The following is a 26,612-nucleotide window of genomic DNA, read 5'->3' as shown; positions in this document are numbered from 1 at the left end:
CTGCTAAAGGAGGGAATGGAGGATGCGGGAAGAGCCCAGGTGATCGAGGGGCAGTCCTGGAGGCCACTGTGACGTACACTTACTGCACGACTCTGTGTCACACAGGAGGGACGGAGGTCCGGGACCACAGCTGATGTGAATGTCTGTGGGTGAGAGCAGTGTCACCAACACCCACGCGGCATGCGTTGCCTGGAGGGTGAGGCAGGTGAGGGGGAGATGGTGGGGCTGGAGCTTGGGGCCGAGAGCTGTGTGCCGTGCGTGGGAACTGAGTGAGTTTGGCCTCCACCAGCCCAGTTTCAAGCCCCTTCCCTGCCGCCGGTAACAGTGAGATCCTGGGCAAGCCGTGGCGCCTTTCCGTGCCTCAGTTTCCCCACCTAAATTGGAATAATCCACAGTTCCAATCTTATGGGTTGCTAGGAGACAGAAATGGGAATTAACTGCACACACGGGGGCTGCTGTCTTGTCGCTGTTCATTTTGGAGGTTGCTGGGGAAACTGAGGCTCAAGGAGACAATCATCTGCCTGAGGTTGGACAGCATGGTAGGAACCAGGTGGGAGCCCTGGTCACTGGTCACACTACTGAGCTGACCCCCGCTCTTGCCCTCCCCCCTTCACCCCCACCCCGCCCCCTGGCTGGTGCCAGGGCTGAGCTGAGAGAGGCTGGCCTGGGGCCCAGGCGGGCTGTTGCTGGGGGCTTGAATGAAGCAACCTTGCCTGGGAACCTGCTGGGCTCAAAGAGCTATTTATAGGCCTGTTCTGGGATTGGGCAAGTCCCCCCACCCCCATCCCCGCGTGCCTTCTCTGTCCCCCACCCCCAATTGGGGCTCTGGGCCAGGGGCTGCCGCCAGTGGGATGAAATGGAGGAGGGGACTTGGTGGGCCAGAGCAGAGGCTGGAGGGAGGCTGGACTCGCCTGGAGAGCTGGTCTTAGAGCCAACGGTATCCTGCAAAGTGCCTCAGAACATACCCAAGGTGACACATGGACAAATCACAGACAATGTCACCAACCACCAATGACATACAGTCACACCAACAGCAAGTCGGTTCACATACAGTTTCACTTGGCCACCGTCACACACAACCACCTTTGGGCACATACAGGTCACAGCCATGAGCCCGGGGACCTAGCCCACACTTGGACCACACTGTTCATATGGGGCCATGTCACAGGGACACCCACAGGCAGCTAGCACACGACCATGTTCACCTTGAACCAGAGTCCTCCCGGGTGTTGTCTCACACAGCTCCAGTGTTCCCACACATGCCCACCTCCGTTCCTTCACATCCAGTCACCCCTTCTCACACAGTCACTGGCAGGTGACTCCCAGGTTTGCACGCCATCAAGACCGACCACCTGAGATGGCACACTGAGCCTCTGCCTACTCTGAACTTGACCCCTCTGGACCCAGGCCGACCCTGACAGATAAATCAGACCCAAATCTGCCCAACTGGGGAACTCCAGGCCTGAGGGTCCTGTCAACTCTCCCTTGAAGACCACTATATCCCTTTCCCAGGGGGAAAATCAAGGCTCAGAGCCAACCGAGGGCCTTTCCTGCCCTGCTGCAGGGTGACAGCCTCATGGAGAGTGGGACTTGTTTCCTGAGTACCTCCTTAGAAGCAATGACGCAGATAGAGTCCTGCCCATCCCAATTTGCTGTGTGACTTCTGCAAATCCTGGACCCTTTCGGAGCTCCAATTCCTCTCCTAAATAATGCAGAACTCAGTCCACTAGAGGGAACTCCAGAGTCAGACTGGGGATCGCCTGCTGGTCTCCCTGGGTGATCTTGGCCAAATAACTTTGCTTTTTGGTGACTCAGTTTCCCTTAGAGACCCAGAGGAGCAGGAGCTGCTCATCTAGCGCTCTCCGGGTCACATCCCCTGGGGTGGGAGGAGTGGGGAGGGAGCTCTCAGTCTGTCCTCACCAAGGCGAATGAATGGACCGCTTTTGGCTGCCTTGCTGGAAATTCAGAGCTGCTAATTCCCTGGAGAAACAGGAGGCTCTTTCATGCTTAGGCGCCAGTGGGGTGAGGAGGTGGGAAGAGAGGAAGGAGCTGGCCTCATCCCAGTGGGCTAGGTGGCTCTGTGCCAAGCCCAGGAGTGATATGGAGGACCCTGGGGCCATGCACATCCTCACAGGGGAATCTTGGCCAAGTTGCTGTGTCCTCAGCTATAAAATGAGGGTGACACCGATCAGCCAGTTGCAGTTTAATGAGCCAATGGGTGAAGACTAAACATGACTTCAAATGAAACACACAGTGGGGTCTCAACAAGTGTCATCCAGTGTTGTTATATGTCAACCCAAGGAGTCTACTGTATCCTCCAACAGTCCTATAAATAGAATTTTCCCCCTTCACCGATGAGGAAACTGAAGCTCAGAGAAGTAAAAATGTTTGTCTAAGGTCACACAGCTAGTGAATAGTCCAGCCAAGATTTTAACTGAATCTGGGCTCTCCAGGGTCCAAGATCTTCCTAACTTCTGATAAGAGTGGGATGTATCCTGCCATCTCCAGCCTCAGCCCTGAGAACAGCAAAGCTGGTTCTGGCACCAGACCATAACAGAATGCAGGAAGTCCTGGCAGTCAGGGGCTGAGGGGGCAGCCCTTCCGCTGGTGACCCACTTTCCCTGCCAGCCTCCCCTCCTGAAATGTGCTCAGGAGACTCTAGTAGGATGCCAGGGGACCATCCCCCACGACCCTGAAGAAAGGGGCTGGATCCCAGACCATTCAGCTAAAGCTAGGGACAAGCGTCCCCTGCCAGTGACTTCTCTGTCTTGGGAGCCTCCATTTGTGTAGACTGGATAGAGTCATGCCCTTTCCCAAACACTGCTCCAGGCCCAGCAGGATATGGCTCCACATATTTTATTCAGATTCATGGTCTTCCATCCAAGGAGGCCTTTCCTTGTGCCATGCCCCCTGCCTGAAACAGTGTCTCCATCCCAGAGCCCCCTCCCAGGAAGCTTCCTCCAGGTGGAGTCCCTGCGTCCCCAGTTCTCTCTCTCCCTGTGGCTCAGCCCTGATCCCATGGGCCTGGAAGCATCTGTTTTGCCCAGGTGGGGCATTTTAGGGATGAAGCTGAAGTTGAGGCCTCTCATCAACTTTAGCATCACCCAGGACAGGGGTGGGCATAAGGAATGGCAGTACCTGGTGACAGGAGTTGTCTAGTGGATCAGTGAACCAAATTTTTGGCCTGGTATCTGAGGTTTTGTGTAATCTGACTTAGTAAACTCCTATTTATCCTTCAAAACCCAGCTTACATGACCATTTCTCCAGCAAGCCTTCCTCGGCAGATCTGCTGGAAAGATGGATTTGGAGGCCAGGTCTTTTGAGTTCCAGCCAGGGCACATGGGGGTTGATGGGAACTACTGATGCTGCTAACATCATGGTCTCTTTCTCAAATCTTCCTTTGGCTTCTGTGAGTCAGTGAGGTGCAGGGGTTCTCAGCCTGCATTAGCAGCTAGGGAATGAATTCAGCAGACTTTCAAGAGGAAGACATGATTATAGGAAGTTGGTGGGATTTGAGAACCACTGCTTTACAGCCGTAGCACCAAGATACGGTTGCAGTCTTCCAACTTCAAGGGGAACCTCAACCACAGGACGAGAGCCCTTTAAGAGGCGGGCACGAAGGGGCAGGGTCCAGTCCAGCCCCGCCTCAGGAGCAGTGGCTGGGCGGAGCCCAGGTCACATTGCGCATGCGCCATGTCCACGAGGTTCCAGGTCCCGGACTCTGGTGTCCAGAGCTGTTGATCGGGAAAGTGGGACTTAGAGAGGGAGTGGGCGCTCTCAAAACCCGGGAGGAACCTGCTCGCTTTCCTTGCATCCGCTGTGAAAGGCCGGTTCCCAGCCATCGGCATTTTCCTTGAGCCTCCACTTTTTTCAGCAAGGGGGTGATCGAGGCGACATTTAGGACTGGAGCGTAAGAAGGAGTGACTTCTTGGTCCCCAGTTACAGGTGAGGACCTGCAAGCTAGGGGCGTGGCCAAGGTGACGCCGCCTGTGGCTGAGGTGGCGCGGGGATTTGGACTCGAGTTCAGCGGAGTCCAGCCTTGAGGTTCACGAGGCCCTGTAGAACCGAGATGACCCACTCTTTGGTTTGTCCGGAGACAGTGAGCAGGTGAGAGCCGGAGGGTCTTGGTGGCGGGTCCAGGGGTGGTCGGAACTGGATGGTGGCGGAAGGACCTGTGGCGGGGAGGGGGCGGGCTCAGGGGTGGAGGGCGGTGGCGCCTAGACCTGGGCTTAACCCTTCGTCGACCCTGTACCTCTGAGGGTGAGTTCGGTGCTGAATCGCAACAGCCGGCAGTTTGGAAAGAAGTACCTGTTCGACCAGGATGAGGAGACGTGCTGGAACTCGGACCAGGTGAGGTGCAGAGGTCCAGAGTGCCTTAAGAACTTCGGGAATCCGAGGTGGACGGGAAGGATTGTGTGCTACCTTTCCCTTCTCCCCACTGTGAGTCAGGCATAGCAGGGATTTGATCCAGGAGTGATCACGGGCCTCAGTTTCCCTGTCTGTTTTTAGGGCCCCTTCCAGTGGGTGACACTGGAATTTCCCCAGCGCATCTGTGTCTCCCAGCTGCAGATCCAGTTCCAAGGGGGCTTCTCCAGTCGTCGGGGCCGCCTGGAAGGTAGGGGAAGGTCGTGGAGGTAGGGGCTCCAGGGCATATCCTGGATTCATTGTGTGCACCCCTCTGTTGCAGGATCACAGGGGAGTGAGGCCCTCCATAATATTGTGGACTTCTACCCTGAGGACAACAACTCCCTTCAGATATCCTGCTCTGGCCTTTGGGGTGGGAGGATCTGTGCCCCTAAAAGATTTAAGCCCACCTAAACCCAAGTGGGAAACTTGCCATGAGATCTTGAAAAGCGACCTCTAGGTCTCCACTGCATCATCTGGAAAACGGGCCTGCTCTGTGTGAGGCTCAGAGGGGCTCACACCTTGCTGGGGTCACCCAGCCCACTGATGGTGTCTGAGCTGGGTCTGGAAAGGGTAGGGAATGGTGGTGGTAAACAGGGCCACCCATTTCCCTTGACTGCCTGTGCTCACTCCTTCCCTGTGCCAGCTGCTGAGGTGGACCGGTTGAAGGTGACATTTGAGGACACCACTGACTTTTTTGGCCGAGTGGTCATCTACCACCTGAGAGTGCTGGGAGAGAAGAAGGTTTGAGACCTCTGGAGAAGACTGCCTCTCCAGGAAGCCCTCAGGGAATCACACCAAAGTCCTTTGATTTCTGCACAGAAGGTTTATTGGTTCCTCTTGGGAAGGGTGCCCTCCCACTGCCTGTCCAGGAGCTGCCTTTGAAGCCAGTTCTGGGTTCTCCCAGCTCTGGGTCAACCATTTGGTTCCCTGAGTGTCTGCATCCCCGGCAGGCAGCCTTCACTCGGGGTCGGTGGGCCCCAGGTTGCTGTGGAACAGTTTGAGGATGTGGTTCTCGATTACCTGTTGCACTGGAGATGGGGTGGGGGAAAAGGTGGCTGCTGGAAAAAGCTGGAAAGGAAGCCGCAGAGGCACCATCCCAACCTGCACCTCCCCCTGGGGGATGAACCAGGGCTTTCCAGGCCGGGGCCTGACTGGAAGACCCACTGTATGAACAATAGGGTCCAATCCCCTCCAGAGCAAGGCCTCATCCCAGAAACCTCAAATTCCATTAGATTGAAAAAATTCCCGTCCTTCCTTCCTTCCTCCCTTCTCTTCAGTGTTGTGGGTGAAACTCAGGGCCTCAAATGATAAGCAAGTGCTCAACACTGAGCCTCACTCCCAGCTCTAGAAATGTATCCTCCCTGCTTTCAAACCCGGGGGTGCTCTGAGCTGTACCCCCTGCCCTTTTTATTTTTGAGACAGGGTCTCACTAAGTTGCCCAGGCTAGCCTCAAACTTGTGATCCTCCCAAATTGCTGGGATTACAGGCATTACCACTGCACCCAGCCTTGTAATGCATTTCTTGAGCCTTTTGGAGTTATAAAATATGTCTTTACCAAACAAAATAGGTGAGTTGTGATTTTTATGAAAAGTAGTACAGGGTCTGTGAGGAATGATATCTGTCCCAAATAGAATAAAACTGTCCAGAGGGAGGTGGGATCTTTCCTGAGCCCTTAATTCCTCCGCCAACCAGGAGATGGTTAAGATCTCTCCCTCCCCTCCCCTCCCTTTTTTTTTTTTTTTTGGTATCAGTGATTGAACTCGGGGGTACTTGACCACTGAGCCACATCCCCAGCCCTATTTTGTATTTTATTTATAGACAGGGTCTCACTGAGTTGCTTAGCGCTGCACTTTCACTGAGGCTGACTTTGAACTTGCAATCCTCCTGCCTCAGCCTCCTGAGCCGCTGGGATTACATGTGTGAGCCACTGTGCCCTGCTAGGATCTCCCCATTTATGGGTGGGAAGTGGGGAGTCAAACTTGGGTTTGCGTATGGCCCCCGCTCTACCTACCTCCTGCCATGGATAGGGTTGGGCTCTGTGGCCCCAAGCACTGTGGCCCAGCCCAACTCCCTCTTGGTGATCTCTGCCAGGCTTCTGTACCCTTCTCTTACCTGGATGTAGTGAAGTCCTTCTGAAGTCCCCCAGAGGTGCACCCTGACCACCTTGCTGTTTCGTGTGTGCATGAACATAAGCGCACCCATATACATGTGTACAGATGCTAGAACTTAGGATCTGCTGTCCCTAGCAAATTAATGTCCAGGCTTGGTCCTAATGTGGTGTTGGGAGGCCTATTAGGAGGTGTTTGGGTCATTGAGGTGGAACCTTCATGAACAGATTAATACCTTTTCTCACTATTGTGGGACTGGGTTGGTTACTGTGAGAACGGGTTTTAAAGCAAGGCTGCCCTTTATGTTTTGCTTCTTCACATAAACCCACTGCCCTTCTCCTTTCCACTGAGTTGAAGCAGTATGAGGCCCTCACCAGATGTGGATGCCCAATCTTGGGTTTTTCAACCTCCAGAACCATGAGCCAAAATAAATCTTTTTTCTTTACATATTACCCAATCTCAGGTATTCTGTTATAGCAACAGAAAACAGACTAAGATACATCCTAGGGCTGGGCTGGGACCTCCTTTGGGCTTCTTGGTGCCTATCCCCCAATTATAGCTCTGGTCACTGACATGCACTGGTGTCTCTATCCTCCCACACGGGAGTACCAAGAGCCAGGATGTGCCCAGGCCAGGTATACACTGGTGCTCCATGTCTGCTAACATGAACACACTGCCAGCATCTGACAACTGAGATGTCCCACATACCCCTTTGTGTCATCCACCTATGAGTCCTCACCACTGTCCCATGTCTCAGGCCTACCTTTCCGATATCCCAGAGCCACGGCGAGGTCCATAGGGGTGTACCCAGAGTCTGCCTCGGTGGTGAGATCGGCACCCCGGGCTGCAAAGCAGAGCAGACACTGGGGCTGGGGCTGGAAGCCCAGAATGGGGTTTGGGGACTCAAGAGGGCCAGTCCTGATGCCTCATGGTGCAGCCACGGGTTGCTCATTGCCTTTGTGACCTTGGCCAAGGACCTGGCCTCTTCAAGCTTCAGTTTCTTCCAGAGAATGTGTCTCTGGAGTCCCTGAGGCTTGGAGAGTAGGGCTGGACTCAATTAGCCAGGCCCAGAACCCGTGCTCTCCTACCACCTCCTGCTCCAAATCCACCCTCTAGGTAAAACGGGGGTGGTGACGAGCCATGCAAGAGTTCAGGGAGCCCACAGGGCCAGATGGGGGTCTGGGGCCACCAGGGCCCATCTGTACTCTTACTTACCCAGCAAGGCCTCAACACACTTCACGTGGTTCCCACGCACAGCGTACAGCAGTGGTGTCCCTCCATTCTGTCAGGGGGTGAAGGCATGGAGAAACTAATGCTCTCTCTTCTTCCAGTTCTCAAGATGCCGCAAAATCTCTGGCTTCCAACTAAGTATGGTACCTCTTCCCATTCATCACCTCACCCATCTTTCTCCTGTTTCTCAACTTAGATGCCTCTTCCTCCATGAAGCCCTCCCTGACCTCCCTTGTCCACCTCTGGGCTCCTGTGGCTGCCTGTGCACCTGCCTTCACACTGCTATTCATTATCTCTCAATTGCCCATTTAAGTGTCTGTCTTCCCAGGCTGGGAACTCTACCAGGTGTGAGAATGAGTCTGTTTTGTGTTCCCAGCACCAAGAACAGGCCTGGCACCTCGCAGGTACTCCATAAATACCGGAGGGTAGGAATAGAGGCCAGGTAACCAAGAGGAGCCTGGGTGGGGCACCTCACCCAGTCATAGATGTTGATGTCCACGTCACGCTCGAGCAGCAGCCCCACAATATCCGTGTAGCCACCCATGCTGGCCAGTGACAGGGCGCTCTCCCGTTCCTTGGCAAGGATGTGGGGGTCGGCACCCTGGGGGGGAGTAGAGTGGGTAGTGATGGGAGACATGGGGACATTCCCTGGGATCCTGGGGTCCCCCAGCAGAGTAGCCCCATCTCATGGACAGGGAACCAGAAGAAGCAGCTGAAACTTCAGCCAGCCCTCAGGTCCCCAGGAACCCCCCCCAGCTAGGCTGAGACGCACCCACTCGAGCAAGAAGCGGACGGTCTCGATCTCTCCAAAGGCAGAAGCCCAGATGAGGGGAGTGAAGCCACGCTCATCCGGCCTGTTGATGAGGTTGTCACCTAGCAGGTGGGAGTGGTATCACCAGACTGCACCCCTGCCCTCTCCCCAGTGTCACCAGAGTGGGGATAAGACAGGGTCTGGGGCTGGACATGGGGGCAGTTAAACACGTGGGTACACACATGACATACTCATGTACACGTGGGGACACAGGCACACATGCGGGCATTCACAAGTCATCATCAGTGTGAGTGGGCACGCAGAGCCCACACGCACACACCAGACAGGCCGACATGCCAGCATGTGTGTGGACACGCACCTTTCCTCAGGTGTTCCTTCAGCTGGCTCAGCTCCCCCTGCGCAGCAAGCTGGTGGATGGACAGTGCTGGGGGCCAGAAGGAGACAGTCTTCTCTTAACCCATGGCCTCTGAGCACTGCAGTTACCCATTCAAAATGGCTCCCCTCAGTTCCTCCCACCCTTGTGGGGCCCTACTCACAGTCTAGGGTGGCTGGCAGGGCTGAGACCTCATTCCCTCGCTGCCGGTTGGTGAGGGTCGTAGAGTGCTTCAGGGAGCTGCCTGCCGGAAGAGAGGAAGGGTCTCAGTTTCCCCTTGGCGTATGTCACTGGGCCTTCCAGTCAGCTCCTCTAGGCTCAGATCTACCTCCATCTGTGCCTGAGCCTCCACCAGTCCCTCACTCCAGCCCCCCGGCTACCCAGGTTCAGTTTTGTTCTCCAGGCCTGGTGTTGTTCTCAGCTCACAAAACAAAGTCCCTGCATTCAGGGAGCCCACAGGCAACTGCATCAGACATAGGGACGTAGAATCAATAGGGGAGAATAAAGCCTCAAGTTGAAATAAGTAATCAGAAGAAAAAAGTCAGTAAAAAGGGCTAGAAAGGAGGAGGCAGGAGTGGAGCCATCTTAGATAAAATGGTCAAAGGTGGTGGCTCTGGGTTGAGACCAACTTAGATCCTGGCAAGTTGAAGAAACTAGCTCTAGGAAAATGATGGGGAAAGCATTCCCATACAAAGATCCTGGGGTGAGAAAAATTGGTTACTTTCAAGGACTTCACTCAAAAAGAAACTATCAGTTTCTCAATAAGTTACACAGGATCACCATATGACCCCAAATTCCATTCCTACATATCCATGCCAAAAAGCTGAAAACAGGTGCTCAAACAAACACTTGTATGCGAATGTTCATAGCAGAACTAGTCACAGTACCCAAAAAGGAAACAACCCAGAACATCCAACCATTGGATGATGGATAAACAAAAGGTGGCCCAACAGGCACAGTGGTGCACACCTGCAATCCCAGAACTTGGGAGGCTGAGGTCAGAGGATAGTAATGGAGTAGTATTCAGTCATGAATGGGGATGAAGGCCTGCCTGATCCTCCGGTCCATACTGCAGCCCAGATGAACCGAGCACATGATGAATGAAAGATGGCAGCCACAAAAGGCCATCGACAATGCCACTGATAAAGACAATCAGAACAGGCAAGTCCACAGAGATAGAAAGCAGATAATTGTCAGGGGTTAGGGGAGGGGAAACGAAGAGTGACTGCTCACAGTGACAGGTTTCCTATTGGGGTGATAAAAATATTGTGGAATTAGATAGATATGATGGCTGTACAATTGTGAATGTGCTAAATGCCACCAAATTTTATTGCAATTCTGGTTCAAGTAGTAAATTTCAGGTTATGTATATTTTGCCACAATAACAAAATATAAGAGCTGGGTGCACACCTGTGATCTGGCTACCCGGGAAGCCGAGGCAAGAGGATCAAAGTCTGAAGCCAGCCTGGGCAACTTAGTAAGACCCTGTCTCAAACTAAATAATAAAAAGAACTGGGGAGGTAGCTCAGTTAGGTAGAGCACCCCTGGGTTCAATTCCCAGTACAGACAAAAAAAAAAAAAAAAAAAAAAAAAAAAAAAAATCAGAAAACAACGTTGTTAAAAACAAGTAAACAATTCTCAGAGGGTGGAGAGAAAAGAGAGAAAATGTCCTAAGTATTGGGTCATAAAGATAGAAGTTTCATCTGGGGCTTGACATCCCACTATCATCAAAGCCCAGGGGTCCAGTTCCAGAGGTGTTATCTTACCTTGCAGTGAGGAGACACTGGCGTCTGCTTCAGGCTCTGCGGTGCAGGGGAAGAGTCTAAGGACCACAGTGTCTGAGCCATCCGGGGTTTCAACCCCATGATCTTCAGGGTCCCCAACTTCTGCAGTGGGGGACTGCTGGGTCAGAATGAGGTTCTCTGCAGGCTGGGTGGGTTCCATAGGGGAAGCTGGAATTGCCAGAAGGAAATAGATAATTGTCAACAACTATCTAGTCACTTCTGGGGTGGATAAACTGAGATTCGCGATAATGGCCAGTGCTGGGATGTTAAAATCAGAGTCCAGCTACTTTATAGGCCCACTCTTCTCCACCATCAAGCCACCTGCGCCATGCTATGCTTTAATGCCTGGGCTCTGAAATCTGCTGTCAGAATTCGAATTCCCCCTTATTGACTGAAAACTAGGACATGTGATTTAACCTCGCTGAACCTCAGTTTCCTCCTCAATAAAAGGAAGGAATGAGGCCTAAAAGAAATCATGACCGTAAATAGTACAGTAGAATGCCTAATGCGGGAGAGCTCAATAAATATTCCCTCTGGTTGTTTGGTGCGGGTCCCCCGAAATGAGTTAAGGCTCAACAACAAAAGATGCGATTGTTTCCAGTTCCACCCGCGCTTCTCAAACCGACCCAGGAGGACCACTCACCTCCCACAAACCTCCTCTGTCCCCCCGCGTCGTAAGCCCGGGTCCCCCAAAACTTGGGGACCCAATTCACAAACTTTTCTCCTTCAATGGATGTAGCGGGGGGCAGGTTGGAGTCCGGACCCTCAACGCTCAGGCTTCCTCTGCCCGGACAGTGAGCAACTTGATACGCGACCGCTACCCCCACCCCAATACTCCCCCACTGCGCCTGCGCACCTCCGCCCCCCAAAAGTGCGAAAGAGCCGGAGCAGTAGCAGCCGCTTCTAGCCCTTTAAGACTTGGGGGAGGGGCGTGGCTTCCGCTGGGGCCTAACTGGCGCAGTTGCGCCTGCGCGTTCTCCTCGCTTGGGTTTAGCGCGGGGCGGAGGGAGAGGCCTCAGAGATCTCTTGAGAAATTCGTTGCGCTTGGGCTTCCTCATTCCCAGCTCCGCCCACAGACTTTTCCACAAGAAACCAATCGGCTCCTGTCACGAATCGACAGGCGGAGCTTTCTCAAGGCCGAGGAAGGCGGGATGGGGAGAAGAGGGCGGGGCATCTGAAATTTAAAGGGGCGACTTAGTTCTGCTGTCCCCTTCCATAACAACGTCCTTTCTGTATACTAGGATCTTATTAGCTTGTGCAGGGAGGGACTTAGTGGCAAGTGGGGCAAAAGGAGAGCGTTTTTACGGTCCGAAATGGGCAATGCGTGGTGTTTTTCTTCAATTCGTCTGCTCCGGGAAAAGGGGGTTTGGGAAGTGAGGGAGTTCTTGCCTCTTCGCCTAGTTATCCTTCCTGGAGTCTCAGTGGGTATCTCGCCCCCTTCACCCGCCCTCAGGGTACCTCTTTCTCTTTAATCTCGCACTTTAAGCCCCTTTCCTGTCCCAGGAGGAGGAGGAGGAGCAGGCAGGGCAAGCTACTATACCGGAACTGGAGCCCTGCTGCGGCCGGTTTTCGCAGGGAAAACTTAAGTAGAGTCCCAGCCTCTGAACTTCCGGTTCCTGTCCTCCTATCCTGCCGGCTGCTGTAGCCATGGAGGAACCAGAGATGCAGCTCAAGGGGAAGAAAGGTGGGGCAGGGCCCCGGACAGGATGGACGGGGACAGAAGCGCTCCGAGGCTGAATTGAGAAAGGGCGGACGTGGCAGAGGAACCGAGGGAGCATGCGGGGACGCGCAGTGACAACTGCCGTGGAATCCCAGCTCTCCCGCTGACTAGTTTTGAAATCTTTAAAAATCTCTGTGCTTCATTTTGATATCTGTAAAATGGGGGTATAGTTCCCGGAAGGATTGTTGTAGCGTTTCAATAGCCGGATATTTGTAGTATACTGGAAGAACTTGAGGGGCGTGATAATCGCTGTGCGCTTCGTTTCCTTGTTTATTTAGATATGTAGATATTTGTGTATGTTTATATGGGCTTGTCAAATATTTATAAATCGTATAGAGTTCCTCGAACTACTTAAAAAAAATATATATATATATATACATATTGAGGGGTATCGGGGATTGAACTTAGGGGCACTCAACCACTGAGTCACATCCCCAGCCCTATTTTGTATTTTAATTTTTTTTTTTTTAATTTTTGGTGCATGAGAATCGAACCCAGTGTCTCACACATGCTAGTCAAGCACTCTACCACTGAGCCACGACCCCAGCCCCACAAACTACTTTTATTTTTTAAAAACTTTATTAAGTTTTTGGTGCTGGGGATTGAATCCGAGGCTTTAAGTATTAGGCAAGCGCTCTACCACCAAGCTACACCTCTAACCCTCACAAACTTTTTACATGATAAACGTTTTGTTATTTCACAAGGTACTTTTTAGGTATTATTTAGAAGACACAAGTACATTTAATTCTCTCTTCATTAAAAAAATACTGTATTATAAATTACTACTATGCTATTTTCAAATCGAGGAAGACAAAAGAGCAAGAGGTACCCTTTTTTCCCCAGGCAGAGTTGAAGAAAAAGTATGCATTGCCTCCTTTTGCCCCGTACAGCCACCAAGTCTTTGCACATGCTCATAAGCGTTTAGAACCACAGAAGGGACATTGTTATGGAAGGACAGTGCCAAGTCACCCCTTTAAATTCCAGACTTCCTCCTTCTGCCCCCTCCTAACTCTCCATTTAGGGCACAGAGGTGAGCTAGACCAACCCACATAGATCAGAGTCCTGTGTGGTTTCCCCTGACTCAGATGCTTATAAGTTCTCCCCTTGACAATCACAGTTGACAACAAAAGCATTGTCCATCTCTGTAGCAAATCTTGAGATAAGTCACTTCATTTTTACAGTTGAGGAAACAGGCTCCTGCCTCATGAATTTAAGCTTTGTGTTTTCTTGTGAACATGTAATAAATTGTAATAGGTATAAGATAAATGGACAAGCTGGTGTGGTCCTGAATGAAGTAGAGAGGACAACTGATTGAAGCTTGTTGTTCAGGGAGAACCTTGCTCAAGAGATGACATTTGAACTGAGACTTGAGGGATAAAGAGGAGCCAGGAAAGGATGTCTCAAAGTAGGAAATAGGTGCAAAGGTCTTGTGGTGGCAACTTGCTCAGAGCTGGGCTGTGGATATAGTAACTGTTGGTCACATGTGCATATTTAAATTTGAAGTGATTAAAGTTAGGTAAAATTGAAAATTGAGTCCCTCAGCCACACTAGCCACATTTCAACATGGTCATTAGTTAGAGGTTACCGTTTTGGACAGTATCAATTATAGAATGTTTGCACTGTCTTAGAAAGCTCTTTTGAACAGTGTTGAACGTGTTGAAGGAAAAGCCAGAGGTTGAGGGTAGGGAGGTGAACTTTAGATAGAACCAGAACATTTGGGGCCTTGTGAGCCATGATAAGAAAGGCAGATTTTATTTTCTGGCTAGAGGGAGCCACGGGGAGAGTTTTAAGCAAGGAAGGACACGTGTGATATGTGCCTTTGGAGTTCACTTCATCTGCTGCATGGAGATTGAGCTGTTGGCAGGAGGAGAAGCAGGGGAGACCACTGAAGAACTGGGTCTAGCATCCAGGCAGGGTATTATCATGCTTGGTCACTGGGGGCTGTGGTGTGTTTAGAGCACTTGCCTGGTGTGCAGAAGGCCCTGGGTTCTCCCCTGTTCCACATAGGAAAAAAGTCAGCGAGACACAGGCTTTGTTTTGTGGTGAAACCAGCAGATTCATGATGGGATAGGAAGGGTAGAAACTACTGGCTGGCTGGGAATGCCTTTTGTTGAAGCCGACCCTGGGGAAGATGTGTGTGCAATTAACTTACCAAGAGAAATACGCAGGGGGAAGAGGAAACAGGACGGGGTTAAGGATGACCTCAGGTAAAACCCACAGGGGGATCTCTGCCCAGTCCCTCAGGGGAGCTTATAAGGATAGACGTGCCTCCAAGTTGCCCCAGCACTCACTGAAGGACACAGACACAGGCTTGCATATGCTGCACTGGTCAGTTATGACTGAGGGCCATCCAGGACTGGAGGCTTCCAGGCCCTTTTGGGTTCTGCAGACTATCTGAAGAAGAGTCTTGGGTGTGTAATTGTGGTAAAAATAATTTGAGAGGATCTGAGTGGACAGATCAACTACAAATTTGTTTGGGAGAGAAAAGACCAAATTCACAGTATGTGTTAAGGTCCCCTGTGAGTAATGTCCTGCTGTGACCATTTCCAGTCCAACCCTGTGGCTTCAGGTAACATAGCTGCTGGGGGAGACTTTAGGTGCTCTTCTCTGCTCTTACTCATAGTTGAGTAATCAGAAGCCTGATGTTTTGTCCCCTTGTCTCTGCCTCCTCCCTACTGACTGTTGACCCTGGACCCAGTCACGGACAAGTTCACTGAGAGCGTCTATGTCCTGGCCAATGAGCCATCTGTGGCCCTGTACCGGCTGCAGGAGCATGTTCGCCGCTCTCTGCCTGAGCTGGCCCAGCACAAGGTAAGCCCCCACACTGCCCTCTGCTATGGATCTCTTCCTGGTGCCTGTTGTGTGGAGCAGGGGCTGTCAGGGGCACCAGCAAGGAAGCACGTTGTAACTGAGTCAGGTCAAACCATGGGTGGATAGATCTGGGGCAGGTTTTGAAGGAGACATCCTGGTCTGCGTTAGTTAATAACCTGCATAATAACTGAAGACCCCAGGGAAGGCTGTGCTAGGCAGAGAGGCCAGCCATTGCAAAGATCCTGAAGTGTGAAATCCAGTTGTTCCAGAGCATCCTTGGGGGAGGGTAGTTTCAGGATGAAAAATCTCTGGTCACTGGGGGTGTGGCTCAGGGTTAGAGTGCTGGCCTAACATGCTTGAGGGCCTGGGTTCCATACCCTGTATCACAAAAGAAAAGTAGAACTGGGGGAGCCCTCTGGGAGGTAACCTCCCCTACTAACAGTTCCCCTCAACCCCCCTCAGGCGGACATGCAGCGGTGGGAAGAACAGAGCCAGGGAGCCATTTACACTGTAGAGTACGCCTGCAGGTGAGCCACAGTCCCATCGCCAGGGCCAGCCTGCACGACTCTGGCCTCTGGGCATTCAGGGTCATTCCTCGCCTGCTACCCCATGAGCCCTGCCCTGCCAAACTCACCCTACTGGAGATGTGGGAACTGCATCATTATTCACCTGGCCACGTGGTGGATTCCAGCCTAGGCCTGTGCACACTGAGCCCCTCTATGTTACAGCTCAGAGTAATAAGGATTCTGGGACAGGCCACCAACATTTTTTGCTTCCATCCAGGGCAGTGACTGAATGACAGCTGGGAGTGGGCCCAAAACACAAATAGACTTTGTAGTTTTTTGTTTAGCTTTCTCTAAATCTTCAGGTTACAAAGAAGAGGTGGGCCACCATGGACTTTTTCCATTTGTAGCAAATGGAAAATTCCAGAAGATTAGTTACATGAACAAATCAAGTTTTGCTGGGAAGGCGAGAAATTAAAATTCCTGAGTCAAGTCACTGTTTTTGTTTTATTTTTGATGCTGGGGGTGGAATCCAGGGCTTGAGAATGCTAATAAACAGGCATTCTATCACTGAGCCACACCCTCAGCTCCTGTTTATTTGTATTTTTAAAATTTTTGGTTTCTTTTTTGTGGTGCTGTTGATGGAGCCCAGGGCCTCCTATGTGCTAAGCACATGCTAGGCCCTACCACTGCGCTACACCCCAGTCAGTCCCACATCTTTTGTTTCAAACAGTTAAGCATTACTAAATGGTTGGTGTAGAATTGAAAAATGTTAAAAATGGTCTAGAGATTCAGGAAAATTATTCAGTGGTGAGCTTGTATTAGCAAGATGTTTATGAAGATGGGCAATCAAACATAAGAAAAGCTAACTGCATTTGGTGACATTAAGATGAGTGAATTAAGCTAGGCACAGTGGCACAGGAGGGAGGATCACAAGTTTGAGCCCAACCTTGACAATTTAGCAAGCAGGGCTGGGGATGTAGCTTAGTGGTAGAACACCCCTGGGTTCGATCCCTAGCACCATTAAGAAAAGAATGAGTGGTTGGGGGCATGCCTGTAATCCCAGCAGCGCAGGAGGATGGAGAGTTCAAAGTCAGCCTCAGCAAAAGCAAGACACTAAGCAACTCAGTGACCCTGTCTCTAAATAAGATACAAAATAGGGCTGGGGATGTGGCTCAGTGGTCAAGTGCCCCTGAGTTCAATCCCTGGTATATCACCACACCTCCCCCCCCCAAAAAAAAAAAAAAAAAAAAAGGAATGAGTGAATTAAGGGCTGGGATTATAGCTCTGTGGTAGAGCACTTGTGTAGCATGTGTGAGGGCCTGGGTTTCATTCTCAGCACCAGCTGTTTTAGTCAGCTTTTTTACTGCTGTGACTGAAAGACTTGACAAGAACAACGTAGCTCCAGTTTATTTAGAGCTCATGGTATCAATCCACAGAGCGCTGACACCATTGCTCCAGACTCTAGGTAAGGCAGAACATCATGGCAGGAAGGTGGGAGGAGGAAGTCAGCTCCAAACATGGCCATCAGGAAGGGGAGAGAGAACTCTCCTCACCAGGGACAAAATATATACCCCAAAGGCATGCCCCAGTGACCCACTGCCTCCAGCCACACCCTTCCTGTCTATAGTTACCACTCAGTTAATCCATTCCAATGGATTACTGCACTGATTAGGTTAAGGCTCTCAGAACCTGATCATTTCACCTCTAAACTTTCCTCATTATCTCATACATGAGTTTTTGGGGGCACCTCACATCTAAATTATAACAGCCACAAAACAAAATAAGAAAAGGTGAGCCAGTTAAGATCCGCCTTCCACCATTACCTTACAACTTTGGCCCAGAAGCCAGTCAGCCTATTTAGCCTAATTGGGGGTGACAGCCAGCACCCCAATTCCATTTGCTACTTTCATGCATGTTCCTGACTGATAATAAATGGGAGTGCTTTTTGTTTTTAATAGGAGAACTTTAAAATGGCTCTTGGGGCTGGGGTTGTGGCTCAGTGATAGAGCACAGGCCTAGCATGTGTGAGGCCCTGGGTTCCATTTCCAGCACCACAAAAATAAAAATAAAATGACACTTTTTTTTTTTTTTTTTTTTTTCTGCAGATGATGCCACTCAGGCATCTTTTTGGCACAGCAAGACCCTGAACAACTTTGGGATGTTTTTCTCTGGTGCTCTTGGAAGGGTGTTTTCATTACACATTTATCAGGGTGCAGCACCAGTGCCAGAGCTTTGTGCAACTTTGTAGTCAGCATCCCTAATTGATGGTGCTAAGCATGATTCCGACTAAACTCACCTTTAGATCTTCTCCCTGCTGAGTTAATACATTTCCTTCAGAGGCAGGAGTATGTTGCCTAAAAAGAAAGCCATGTCTTTGTCATTGTTCTCTGTGGTGTTAGGGGTGGAACCCGGGGCCTCATGCATTCTAGGAATGAGCCTTACCACTGCGCTGCAGCCCTCAACCCTTCCGAGATATTTTTGAGGCCATCTTTACATGCTCATACACCTTCAAAACTTTAGTTTTGCAGTGGCGAAATGACAGCGTGTCTTGCCACATGTGCCCTGTTACTGATATCTGTGTGTAGCACAGAAATCCAACACGTGAGCCCACTCTGTCCTTGGGGAGGTCCAGGGAATCACCCAGGCACCTGCTGAGCTCTGGGTCCACCCAGAGCCTTCTCCAAGCACTCGGCAGTGGCCTCCCCGGTGTTTGGGGGGACACATTGGCACGCATCCAGAGTTGATCCTGCTGTCCTCCCATTTCAGTGCCGTCAAGAACTTGGTTGACAGCAGCGTGTACTTCCGCAGTGTCGAAGGTCTGCTCAAACAGGCCATCAGCATCCGAGACCACATGAACGCCACTGCCCAGGGCCACAGGTAGCTCCTGGGACCACCTATCCAGTTGCCACCCTCAGCCTGTTCCCTGTGAGGACTGTCTGCCAGCTCAGCCAGGAACTGCCTCTTCTTGCTCCTTAGAAAACTCTCTTATCTCACGGTGTCTGGTGACTTCTGTTTGTCCTTTGGCATCTGTAGCACCCACATCTTGAGCTCTGCTGTGTGCCCAGTTCAGAGCTGGGCACTAGAGACACAGTGGTGACCAAGACGGGGACTCACAGCAACCAAGTATGCACATAATGGATGAGAGCATTTCTCAGGTGCTGTAAAGGAAGCAGAGGGATGTGGGGCCTCGCGAGGAGGTGGCCTGAGTAGCACACAGGCAGAGCGACAGGGGCATGGTGGTGTGGGGAGGGGCGAGTGCAGAGGCCTTGGAGCTGCACACACTGGAGAGGCAGGTGGCTGGAGTAGGTGAGCAAGATGGAGAGGGGCAGGAGCCTCCCTCTGCCCCATCTGTAGTCCCCTCCAGCAGAGGGAGGCTTTGAGCTGAGGCCCAGACAGTCTGAAAATGAAAAGCACAGTGCTTGCGCCCTGGGGGGACTTTTTGGAGCTAAAAGTAGCTCTTTTTGCTTTTGATGTTCATTATAACTTAATAAATACATTTGAACACACATGCATGAGCCGTAAGCTGGACTTTGACCTTGGGATGCATCCAACTTCTGCAGGTTGGAACCCTGATGTGCTTACCTGCCTGCCACCAGGCATTTAGAAAGGAAAAAAAAAAAAAATCTATGTTGCTGTTTCTCATAACTAAGACATGAGAATTGTTGAGAATGAAAAGCCTCCTGCACAGGTGTGGTGGGCATGCCCCCTTCCTCCCCGTGAAGGAGAGGGACTGAGCTGGCTCTTCAGCGAAGAGCAGGCTGGGTTGGTGTCAGCAGTAGGAACTAGAGTTCACTCGGAAGCCAAAGCCAGCTGCTGGTTTCCGGTGCTCTCCAGCACCCTACTTGTGCTGCTGCTGCAAAAGTGTCTATGCTTCTGAAAGGCGTGGGTAAGGTGCCATTCACACCTCTCTGCAAGTGCTGAGTGTGACGCCCCCAGCCCTCCATGAGTGGGTCCCTAGCTCTTGCTTCTGAAGTGGGTGGCTGGTCCCATGTATACAGAAGATGCCCTGAAGGCCCAGGCCAGCTGTCTTGAGGGACCAGAGCAGTGATGTACACTCGTACCCCTGCCCAGTTGAGCAGCCTCATGGCCTCTGACCTGGCCTCACGTGTTTTATTCCAGCCCTGAGGAACTGCCCCCGCCCTCCTCAGCCTGATCCTGGAAGAAACATGAAGGCCTCTGGCCTCCCTACACCCAGGTCAGTGCCAAGGGTGGCTGTGAGCTCCTCTGCTCTGAACTAACCTACCCACTTGGCATCTGAGCAGGGACCTGCTTGTCTAACCCCCGGACCTTCTCACTGGGCTTGTTGAGTGGCTTCAAGGAGTGGGGAGGAGACATTTGCAGACCCAGAGCTTTTGCTATCCAGGGGCTTTCTCAGTTCGTCTTCCTCCCTTTCTCTATGCCTTCTTCCTGCCTCTTATCCAGGTCACAGGCCTTGTCCTGACCTCAGAGGTTCCCCCACCCCAAAGCTCAGAGGGGAGCCCACATTTCCTCTAGCCCCAGGGTCAGCCGATTGCTTCACTCACGTTCTCAGGCAGATCCCGGCACAGGGAGGTTGTCCATGCGGCTCTGGAACCCTCCCTGCACCACAGCCTGCTGTGCCCTCACCCCCTGGTCTCTTTTTTTCCTCCTGTAAAGGTTACCTATTAGGTGACTAAGAGGGCACAGGATACAACAGGTGAGTGTTGTAGCAGTCAGCTATTGTACGTGACAAACAGTCCCCAAACATAATACCTTATAAAACCAGTCGTGGCCCTACGTGCGATTCTGTAACTTGGACTGAGCAGTTCTGGGGGCACTCACTGGACATTCAACTACAGCCAGATATCAGGTGGCTTCCCACCTGGTCCTTGACTGTTGTGTTGGCTGTGAGGTCCAGGTCTCCCTAGGCCTCTCCAGCAGGCCAGCTGGGCTTCTGGTGACAAGTGCTAGGCAGGTAGCACTCACACCACCGCCCTGTGCAAAAGTGCTCAGCCAGCCTCCCATTGGTATCCCACCTGTCAGTGACATGAGCAGACCCAGGGTCTTGTAGGGAGGGCTGCACAGGTGTGAGCCTGGAAGGTGAAGTGACCGTGCAGGGAGAGTGGCCCTGAGAAAGACGCGGTGTGTTGTTCTGTGCCCACAGAGGGTAGAAGTGGCAGGTGCAAGGCGTCCAGAGGACCAACAGCCCTGCCCCTTTGCCAGCACTGGGATCAGCCTCCGTGCCATGAGGCCCTCTTAGAGGCTGCGGGAAGGCGGGCTGAGACAGGCCTAACACCTCAGCTGCAGCGCCCAGAGCCAGGAGGCCATGCAGTTCACCTGTGTCCAGTCAGCACTCACTGGGCACCACACTCAGCAGCTACTGGGCACTCCAGTCAGTCAGCGCTTATTGAGTGCCTGCTCATAAGGCTGGCTGTTGGCCTGGGAGCATGAGGAATCTCACAGTTCATGGGGTTACCTCGGGGCCATCTGGGGGGGGCCTGAAGCAGGAAAGGCTGCCTGAGGTGTCAGCATCCTGCCCAGTGCCCCCACAGCGTGGCCTGCCAGCTCCAGGCCCCGCCCACCCTCTCCCTCCTAGCTCCAACCATCTCCTCCCATTGCCCTGTCACAGCCCCACCCAGTTTCCTCCCTCCCCCTTGATGGACACTCCCCTGTTGTCCTTCCCTCCTGTGTCATCTCCTGTCCCCTATGCTGCTGATCTCACCTTTGTCCCTCCAGACCTCTTTCTTTCACCCCCTCCCCACTCTCAGAGCTTCCATCCACTTTTCCCCAAAGCTGCTCCCTTCCAGATCTTCAGAGACCTTCACAGATCAAGTCATCCCTTGCCTCTCCTGTCCCATGACCCTCAACATCATCTCACTTTACAGAAGAGAAAACCGAGGCTCAGATAAGTGAGGCAGCCAGCCCAGGGTCAAGACCCCTGCCCAGAAGCACCAGGATTCACACCTAGACCTTCTGACCCCCGGGATTCACATGGTCCTCGGCCCAAGCTCCTCATGGAACAACTCTTTAGCCCTTGGTCTGCCTCTCATACTCCTTCCTCACTGCCCAGCCTGACCAGAGCTGGGTCCTGGACACCACCTTGTGCGACCAAGAGGGATTAAAGACCAAGCAGCCTAGGCCAACACAGACCTGCTCCTGCCGAAGCCTCCAGGGCCAGCCATAATTGTCCCAAGACATGCCTTTTCTTCCTGTGCTCTGACCTGCCCCTGCCGCCCATGGACACTGTTTCTTGGGTCAATAATTGCCCCGGTGATAATCCTGATTGTGTACCCACTATGTGTGGTATGCTCTGCCTGGGTTATCTCCTGTCATTCTCAGACAATCCCTTTAGGCAGGTATCACCCCCAAGTACAGATGGGAAATGAGAGGCTCCAAAAGATGGTGTGAATTGTGTCAGGTCATACAGCTAAAGAGCAGGCCTTGGCTCAGGCCTCCCAGTTTGGTCTCAACCTGCCTCTGACATGCTGGGTGATGTGGGGCTGGTGCTGGCCCTCTCTAGTTCTCCCTTTCTCCATCTGGACAAGGAAAACTGTACTGAACATGTTCTATAGGCTGAGGGAGGGAAGAAGGGGGATGGAAAGAAAGAAATAAATGGGACCTAATTGGCAGGCTTCTTGGGATTTTGCTGGAAGCATGGGAACTGTGCTTCCACCAGGGTGGGTGGTTGAACTGGGTAGATGGAAGGAGGGACACCTGAGAACATTTCATGACACCCTGGATCCAGCTGTACCTGAAGTTAACTTATTTCAATTCTTCCGTCTCATGAGGCCTTCAGTTACCTTTTTGCCATAATTGCTTTGAGGCTATTCCTGCAGGTAACTGCAGAAGAGCCAGTGCTGAGTCCTGTGAATTCTACTGCACATGTCTGCAGTGTACACACCTCCAAGACCAGCTGTGTGCAGATGTTAGCCCCAGAATTATTTGCTCCAATAAAATGTATTAGGAAGATCAGAATGGATTTGTTTGGGGTATAGCCAGGCTGCATCTCAAGCCCACTGCTCTGGGATGATCCTCAGCTTGGCAGTGAGGGAGAGGGGTGGCAAGGGTCAGAGGCTCCCTAGAAGAGAATGGGTCCTGCAGGGACACTGGGTCTATCAAGGGGGTTAGAGGGCTTGGGGAGGGGGTCAGGGACACAGGAAGTATGTAGAAATGAGTCTCCCACCACCAGGAAACAGGGGTCAGCCCTCCCTCTGCCCTCTTAGTGTGTACTGGGGGGCTTCTTGCTGCCATTTTGCCTCCCAACTGTTAATTACTCTGAGGGAAGCCTCAGGTCTGCCAGATTGGGGGCCCTGTCTGCTGTGGGGTCTCCAGTCATCTGCTTGGGCTAAAGGCACCTCGCATTGTCCAATGTCTTTTCATTTGTCCTCCATGTACCCATTTATCCAGCAAACATTTCCCCCTTCTATGAGTTGGGTGCTCCAGTGACCTAGGCAGGGCCAACGTTCCTGGCAGGACCCCAACCCATGGGACGGAAGATAGCTGAGATCATTGCACATATCCCAGAGACTGAGGGAGCAGTTCTGGAGTATCCCAGTCCCTCCCAGGGCTCCATGCTACTTACAGCCCCCACCACTTGGGCCCCCAGCTAATAGTTTGCTCCTTTCAAGGGAGGTCTGAGGCCCCGCGGGGGCCCTACTTCATTTGCATCACATTTTCATTTCAGAGTCTGCCTTGCCTGGGGATGCCCTGCCCCCTCCGCCGCCAGGGGGCGCAAAAGGCAAAACCTTGGCTTGGAGCTTGGCCACCAAACACAATATCCGCAGCCTTGGCTGGTCTTGGGGACATTGTGACAATTTCCCCTTTTTCATCTTCTGTACCCTGGCTCCCGTTTCTCAATAGTGAATTGAGTTTCCAAGGAACTGGATTAGGCAGCAGGGCCTCGTCTGCTTCTGCACCATCAAGAACAAGAACTCACAGCCTCCTGCCCTAGAGCCTGCTCAGCAGAACTTGCTCCCAGATGGCTCAGGAATGGATGGGCAGCTGGAAGAGAGGCAAGGAGCCCCCATGCTATGGGGCATTCAAGCAGAAACTAGTGCTCACCAGATTGGGAAGGACCTGGAAGGGATTCCAACTCTGAAGTGTGGGGTCCTTCCAAGCTCCTTCAGATACGTACATGGGCTGAAAGGAATCCCAGAGAAGGCAGACACCTGTCCCCAGGTGCTGTGGTCAGGAGGAGAATCAGACTTCAACCGTCTTTTTGGCCTTAGCACCTGGTCCAAGTCCTGGATTTTACTTCAGACCTGCTCTGCTATAGGCCCCCCCGGGAAGCCCCCTGCTATATCCCCCAACATGGCCTCTGGGTGTCCCAAGCCCCAAGCTTGCTTCCCATCCTCACTCCCACCCCTCAGGCTTTCTCTGGGGCTCTGCAGTACTTCAGGAGACCCGTGAAGACCCACCTGCGGGGCCACCATGCACCGGGCCTAGCCCTGGGGAGCCCGCACACTGAGGGACAGAGCTGAACATGCAGCCCCATCCATGGTCACTGCTGGGCTAGGGGAGAGTGTGGGGTGTAGGAACCCCAGACAGGAAGCATGGGGAAGGCTTTGGAGGGGGGGCTTCATAACTAGACCTTGAAATGCTTGGCTCCCTCGGGGAGGAGGGGCCGCTATGGCCTCCCCTTTTTACATGAACAAAAAGGCTTGTAGGGGTGAAGTGACTGGCCTGAGGTCACACAGCAGGTACATGGCAAAGCTGGAACAGGGAGGCCGGGTTCTCTAACCCCAGGGCCCTCCCTACTGAGGAGACCACAATGTCCTTGTCATGGACTTGCTTCAAAGTCTTCCTGTGCTGACATTCTGGAAGAGGATCTGGGGAGGGGAGCACAGCCTCCCCGCTTCCCCCAGCCTCCTCCTTCACCCAGGCTGCCCCCTCATCTGCCAGGATCCCCTCCCTGGACCTTCCTGCTGGCCCTTTTACTCCTGTCTCCCCCAACTCTCCCCTCTACCCTCCAACTTCATACTCAAATCAGGGTGTCCCCTCAGCTGAGAAGGCTGAAGTTGAGACTTCACTGCCTTGCTTGGGGACAGAGTAGTGACGACAGAAGGAACAGGAGAGGAATTAGGTGCAAAGGCAGTGAGGAGGGACCATTGCAGGAGCCAGACTGTGAAGGATGGGAGAAAACACTGACCAGAATAGGAAGGGGCGTGGGAGCCCGAATAGTGGGAGGGGGCGATGTGGGAGAAAGGAGGAGGCAGGGACGGGAGGGGGTCCTAGTGGTGGGCAGGGGCAGGGGGCAGGGCACAGGGGAGCAGCTCCAACCAGCGGGCTGGGCTCCACCACCAGCCCTTCCCACCACGCCCCGGCTGCTCCCAGAGCTGCCCCAGCTGCCACCCTCACGTAACCAGAGCCTGCCTGTTGCATCAGAGGCGGGCGGGCAGCCGCGGGTAAACAGAGCATTCCTCGGGGGGCCCGGGGCTCCCCAGCCACCTCCATGTTCCCCAAGCCTTGTTCTGTACCTTGAAGCTGAGGCTGAAGCCCCCAGCCCAACCTGAACCCTGGCATATACTTGGGATACCTGAGGGTGTGGCAGTGAGCACTGGGTGGGAGCAGGGGACACAGCACGAACCCTAGTTTTTATGTCCAAAGAGAAGGTTGTAGCCAGACTAGAGATCCAAACTTTGCATGCCACAGACAGGCAAACTGAGGTATGGGGAGAGGCATGAGCCTCCCAAGGCCCTCTGTTCCCCGCCTCAGTGTTCCCCTACATGGGCACCTTCCATGTGCTTCCCCTGAGTCAAGGGGTGCAGCCATATCTCTGTCTCCTGAGGAGATGGATACTAGGCAGTCACTGGAAACTGTCTGCACTCCCCTGGCGTCTACTCCAAGTGGACCCCCTCCTCTTCATTCCAAGCCCCTGGGTTCCCACCCCGATCTGTTCCTACTGCTTCATCTCCCTCAGCTCCCCCTGACCCTTCACCCTGTCAAAGAATGTTCTGTGCTTTTCCTCTGCATCTTTGCAAGTGCTGTTTTCTCTTGAAAACCCCTTTGCCCAGTGGCAAACTCCTACTCCTACTTGAAAGCCCAGTATAAATGCCCCATCTTCTGGAAAACCATCTTTGATCCCTTTGACACAACCCTTGTCCCTAATTCTGCTCTGTCCCAGTGTCCCAACTCTTCCCATTGGAAGAGTTGACCCCACAGGGATGGGGAAGTCTGTAGAGACTCTGCCTTCCGCAGTTCGGGGACTTCCCCAGAATTCTGCAGTCTAGAACTCTCTTCATCCTTGACCCTAGCCCCTGTAATTCTTTGCACTTCAATTCACTCACCAACCCACCTCCATCCTCTAGGTCTGGCCCTGTGGTACTGGGGCCCCAGGGGAAGAATTGGGAGGTCTGGGTTAGGGTCCAGTCTTACAAGACCCACCAGAGCTGACCTTTGAAATGGAAACAGCAGGCAGAGGGGAGTGGGAAGGACATGAACATGGAAGGTGGAAGAAATAGGAGATTCTTGGGACTGTGGAGAGGAAGGAGAGGTGGGATCATGGGATCAGCAGCAGACGATCTGTCACCCTACTGTGGAGGTACCCAGGGTCACATGTCTGGCCACATGAGGCACAACTGGGCTAGGCAACACAGGTGACTCCAAAGTCATTTAATGCCATTCCCCCATCTGTAGGAGAGAGTCAGGGAGAGAGTCCCTGGGGCCAACAGGATCCGGGATCCAAGTTATAGTTCATCCCCGATGGAACAAGTCCAGGGCTGGAATTAGTTGTTGTGTGAGTTAGAGAAAGGGTCCAGATTAAAGTTAGGTTAAGATCAGGGGTCTTCAGTAAGGTCAGAGACACCCAGCAGGGGCCAGGGAGGCTTGGCCGGCCTGCCTAGCCCCCTGTGGTCCTTCCTTCAGAGTGTGTGTGTGTGTTGCTGAGGGTGGAACCCAGGGCCTTACGTAGGCTAAGCAACGCTCTAACCACTGGGCTACCGCTC

General features: G+C 52.6%; 3 protein-coding genes across 7 annotated transcripts; 2 read left to right on the top strand and 1 right to left on the bottom strand.

The window, feature by feature from the left end:
- Positions 1 to 3,705: 3,705 nt before the first annotated feature.
- Nr2c2ap (nuclear receptor 2C2 associated protein) lies at positions 3,706 to 6,124 on the top strand. 2 transcript variants are annotated; one of them, XM_047531480.1, is made up of 5 exons: positions 3,706 to 4,107; positions 4,287 to 4,350; positions 4,510 to 4,615; positions 4,688 to 4,755; positions 5,035 to 6,124. In XM_047531480.1, exons 1-5 carry the CDS (start codon positions 4,070 to 4,072, stop codon positions 5,152 to 5,154), a joined length of 396 nt encoding a protein of 131 aa, XP_047387436.1. In that variant the 5' UTR covers positions 3,706 to 4,069; the 3' UTR covers positions 5,155 to 6,124. The 2 variants fall into 2 exon arrangements, with proteins under 2 accessions (XP_047387436.1, XP_047387435.1); XM_047531479.1 differs by having other exon boundaries at positions 4,260 to 4,350.
- Positions 5,198 to 11,638, bottom strand: Rfxank (regulatory factor X associated ankyrin containing protein). Of its 2 annotated transcripts, none has more exons than XM_047531478.1 (9): positions 11,531 to 11,638; positions 10,657 to 10,842; positions 9,054 to 9,134; positions 8,876 to 8,941; positions 8,518 to 8,618; positions 8,221 to 8,346; positions 7,731 to 7,797; positions 7,279 to 7,359; positions 5,198 to 5,435 (listed from the first exon to the last, which is right to left on the bottom strand). In XM_047531478.1, the coding sequence occupies exons 2-9, from the start codon at positions 10,832 to 10,834 to the stop codon at positions 5,365 to 5,367; spliced, it is 771 nt and encodes a 256-aa protein (XP_047387434.1). In that variant the 5' UTR covers positions 10,835 to 10,842; positions 11,531 to 11,638; the 3' UTR covers positions 5,198 to 5,364. The 2 variants fall into 2 exon arrangements, with proteins under 2 accessions (XP_047387434.1, XP_047387433.1); XM_047531477.1 differs by lacking the exon at positions 11,531 to 11,638 and adding an exon at positions 11,318 to 11,519 and having other exon boundaries at positions 5,199 to 5,435.
- Positions 11,639 to 11,942: 304 nt separating this feature from the next.
- Positions 11,943 to 22,638, top strand: Borcs8 (BLOC-1 related complex subunit 8). Of its 3 annotated transcripts, none has more exons than XM_047531483.1 (6): positions 11,943 to 12,358; positions 15,093 to 15,205; positions 15,668 to 15,732; positions 18,478 to 18,588; positions 19,831 to 19,906; positions 21,555 to 22,638. In XM_047531483.1, exons 1-5 carry the CDS (start codon positions 12,322 to 12,324, stop codon positions 19,862 to 19,864), a joined length of 360 nt encoding a protein of 119 aa, XP_047387439.1. In that variant the 5' UTR covers positions 11,943 to 12,321; the 3' UTR covers positions 19,865 to 19,906; positions 21,555 to 22,638. The 3 variants fall into 3 exon arrangements, with proteins under 3 accessions (XP_047387439.1, XP_047387438.1, XP_047387437.1); XM_047531482.1 differs by lacking the exons at positions 11,943 to 12,358; positions 21,555 to 22,638 and adding exons at positions 13,465 to 14,601; positions 20,347 to 20,373; XM_047531481.1 differs by lacking the exon at positions 11,943 to 12,358 and adding an exon at positions 13,480 to 14,601.
- Positions 22,639 to 26,612: the final 3,974 nt, after the last annotated feature.

The sequence above is a fragment of the Sciurus carolinensis genome, chromosome 17 (genome assembly GCF_902686445.1).
Source record: "Sciurus carolinensis chromosome 17, mSciCar1.2, whole genome shotgun sequence".
Classification (NCBI taxonomy): domain Eukaryota; kingdom Metazoa; phylum Chordata; class Mammalia; order Rodentia; family Sciuridae; genus Sciurus; species Sciurus carolinensis.
Note: the sequence above shows the minus strand (reverse complement) of the source record. Positions and strands in the feature narration are given on the sequence as shown.

Coding starts and splice junctions, on each gene's coding strand:
- Nr2c2ap (XM_047531479.1), top strand. CDS start 4,070: ATGACCCACTCTTTGGTTTGTCCGGAGACAGTGAGCAG. Junction 4,351..4,509: donor CGTGCTGGAACTCGGACCAG/GTGAGGTGCAGA, acceptor GTCTGTTTTTAG/GGCCCCTTCCAGTGGGTGAC. Junction 4,756..5,034: donor AGGACAACAACTCCCTTCAG/ATATCCTGCTCT, acceptor GCCTGTGCTCAC/TCCTTCCCTGTGCCAGCTGC.
- Rfxank (XM_047531478.1), bottom strand. CDS start 10,834: ATGGAACCCACCCAGCCTGCAGAGAACCTCATTCTGACCCAGCAGTCC. Junction 9,135..10,656: donor CAGTGTCTCCTCACTGCAAG/GTAAGATAACAC, acceptor CTCTTCCGGCAG/GCAGCTCCCTGAAGCACTCT. Junction 8,619..8,875: donor GAAGGAACACCTGAGGAAAG/GTGCGTGTCCAC, acceptor CCCACCTGCTAG/GTGACAACCTCATCAACAGG.
- Borcs8 (XM_047531481.1), top strand. CDS start 14,526: ATGTGTGTGCAATTAACTTACCAAGAGAAATACGCAGGGGGAAGAGGA. Junction 14,602..15,092: donor GGGGTTAAGGATGACCTCAG/GTAAAACCCACA, acceptor CCCTGGACCCAG/TCACGGACAAGTTCACTGAG. Junction 15,733..18,477: donor ACTGTAGAGTACGCCTGCAG/GTGAGCCACAGT, acceptor CTCCCATTTCAG/TGCCGTCAAGAACTTGGTTG.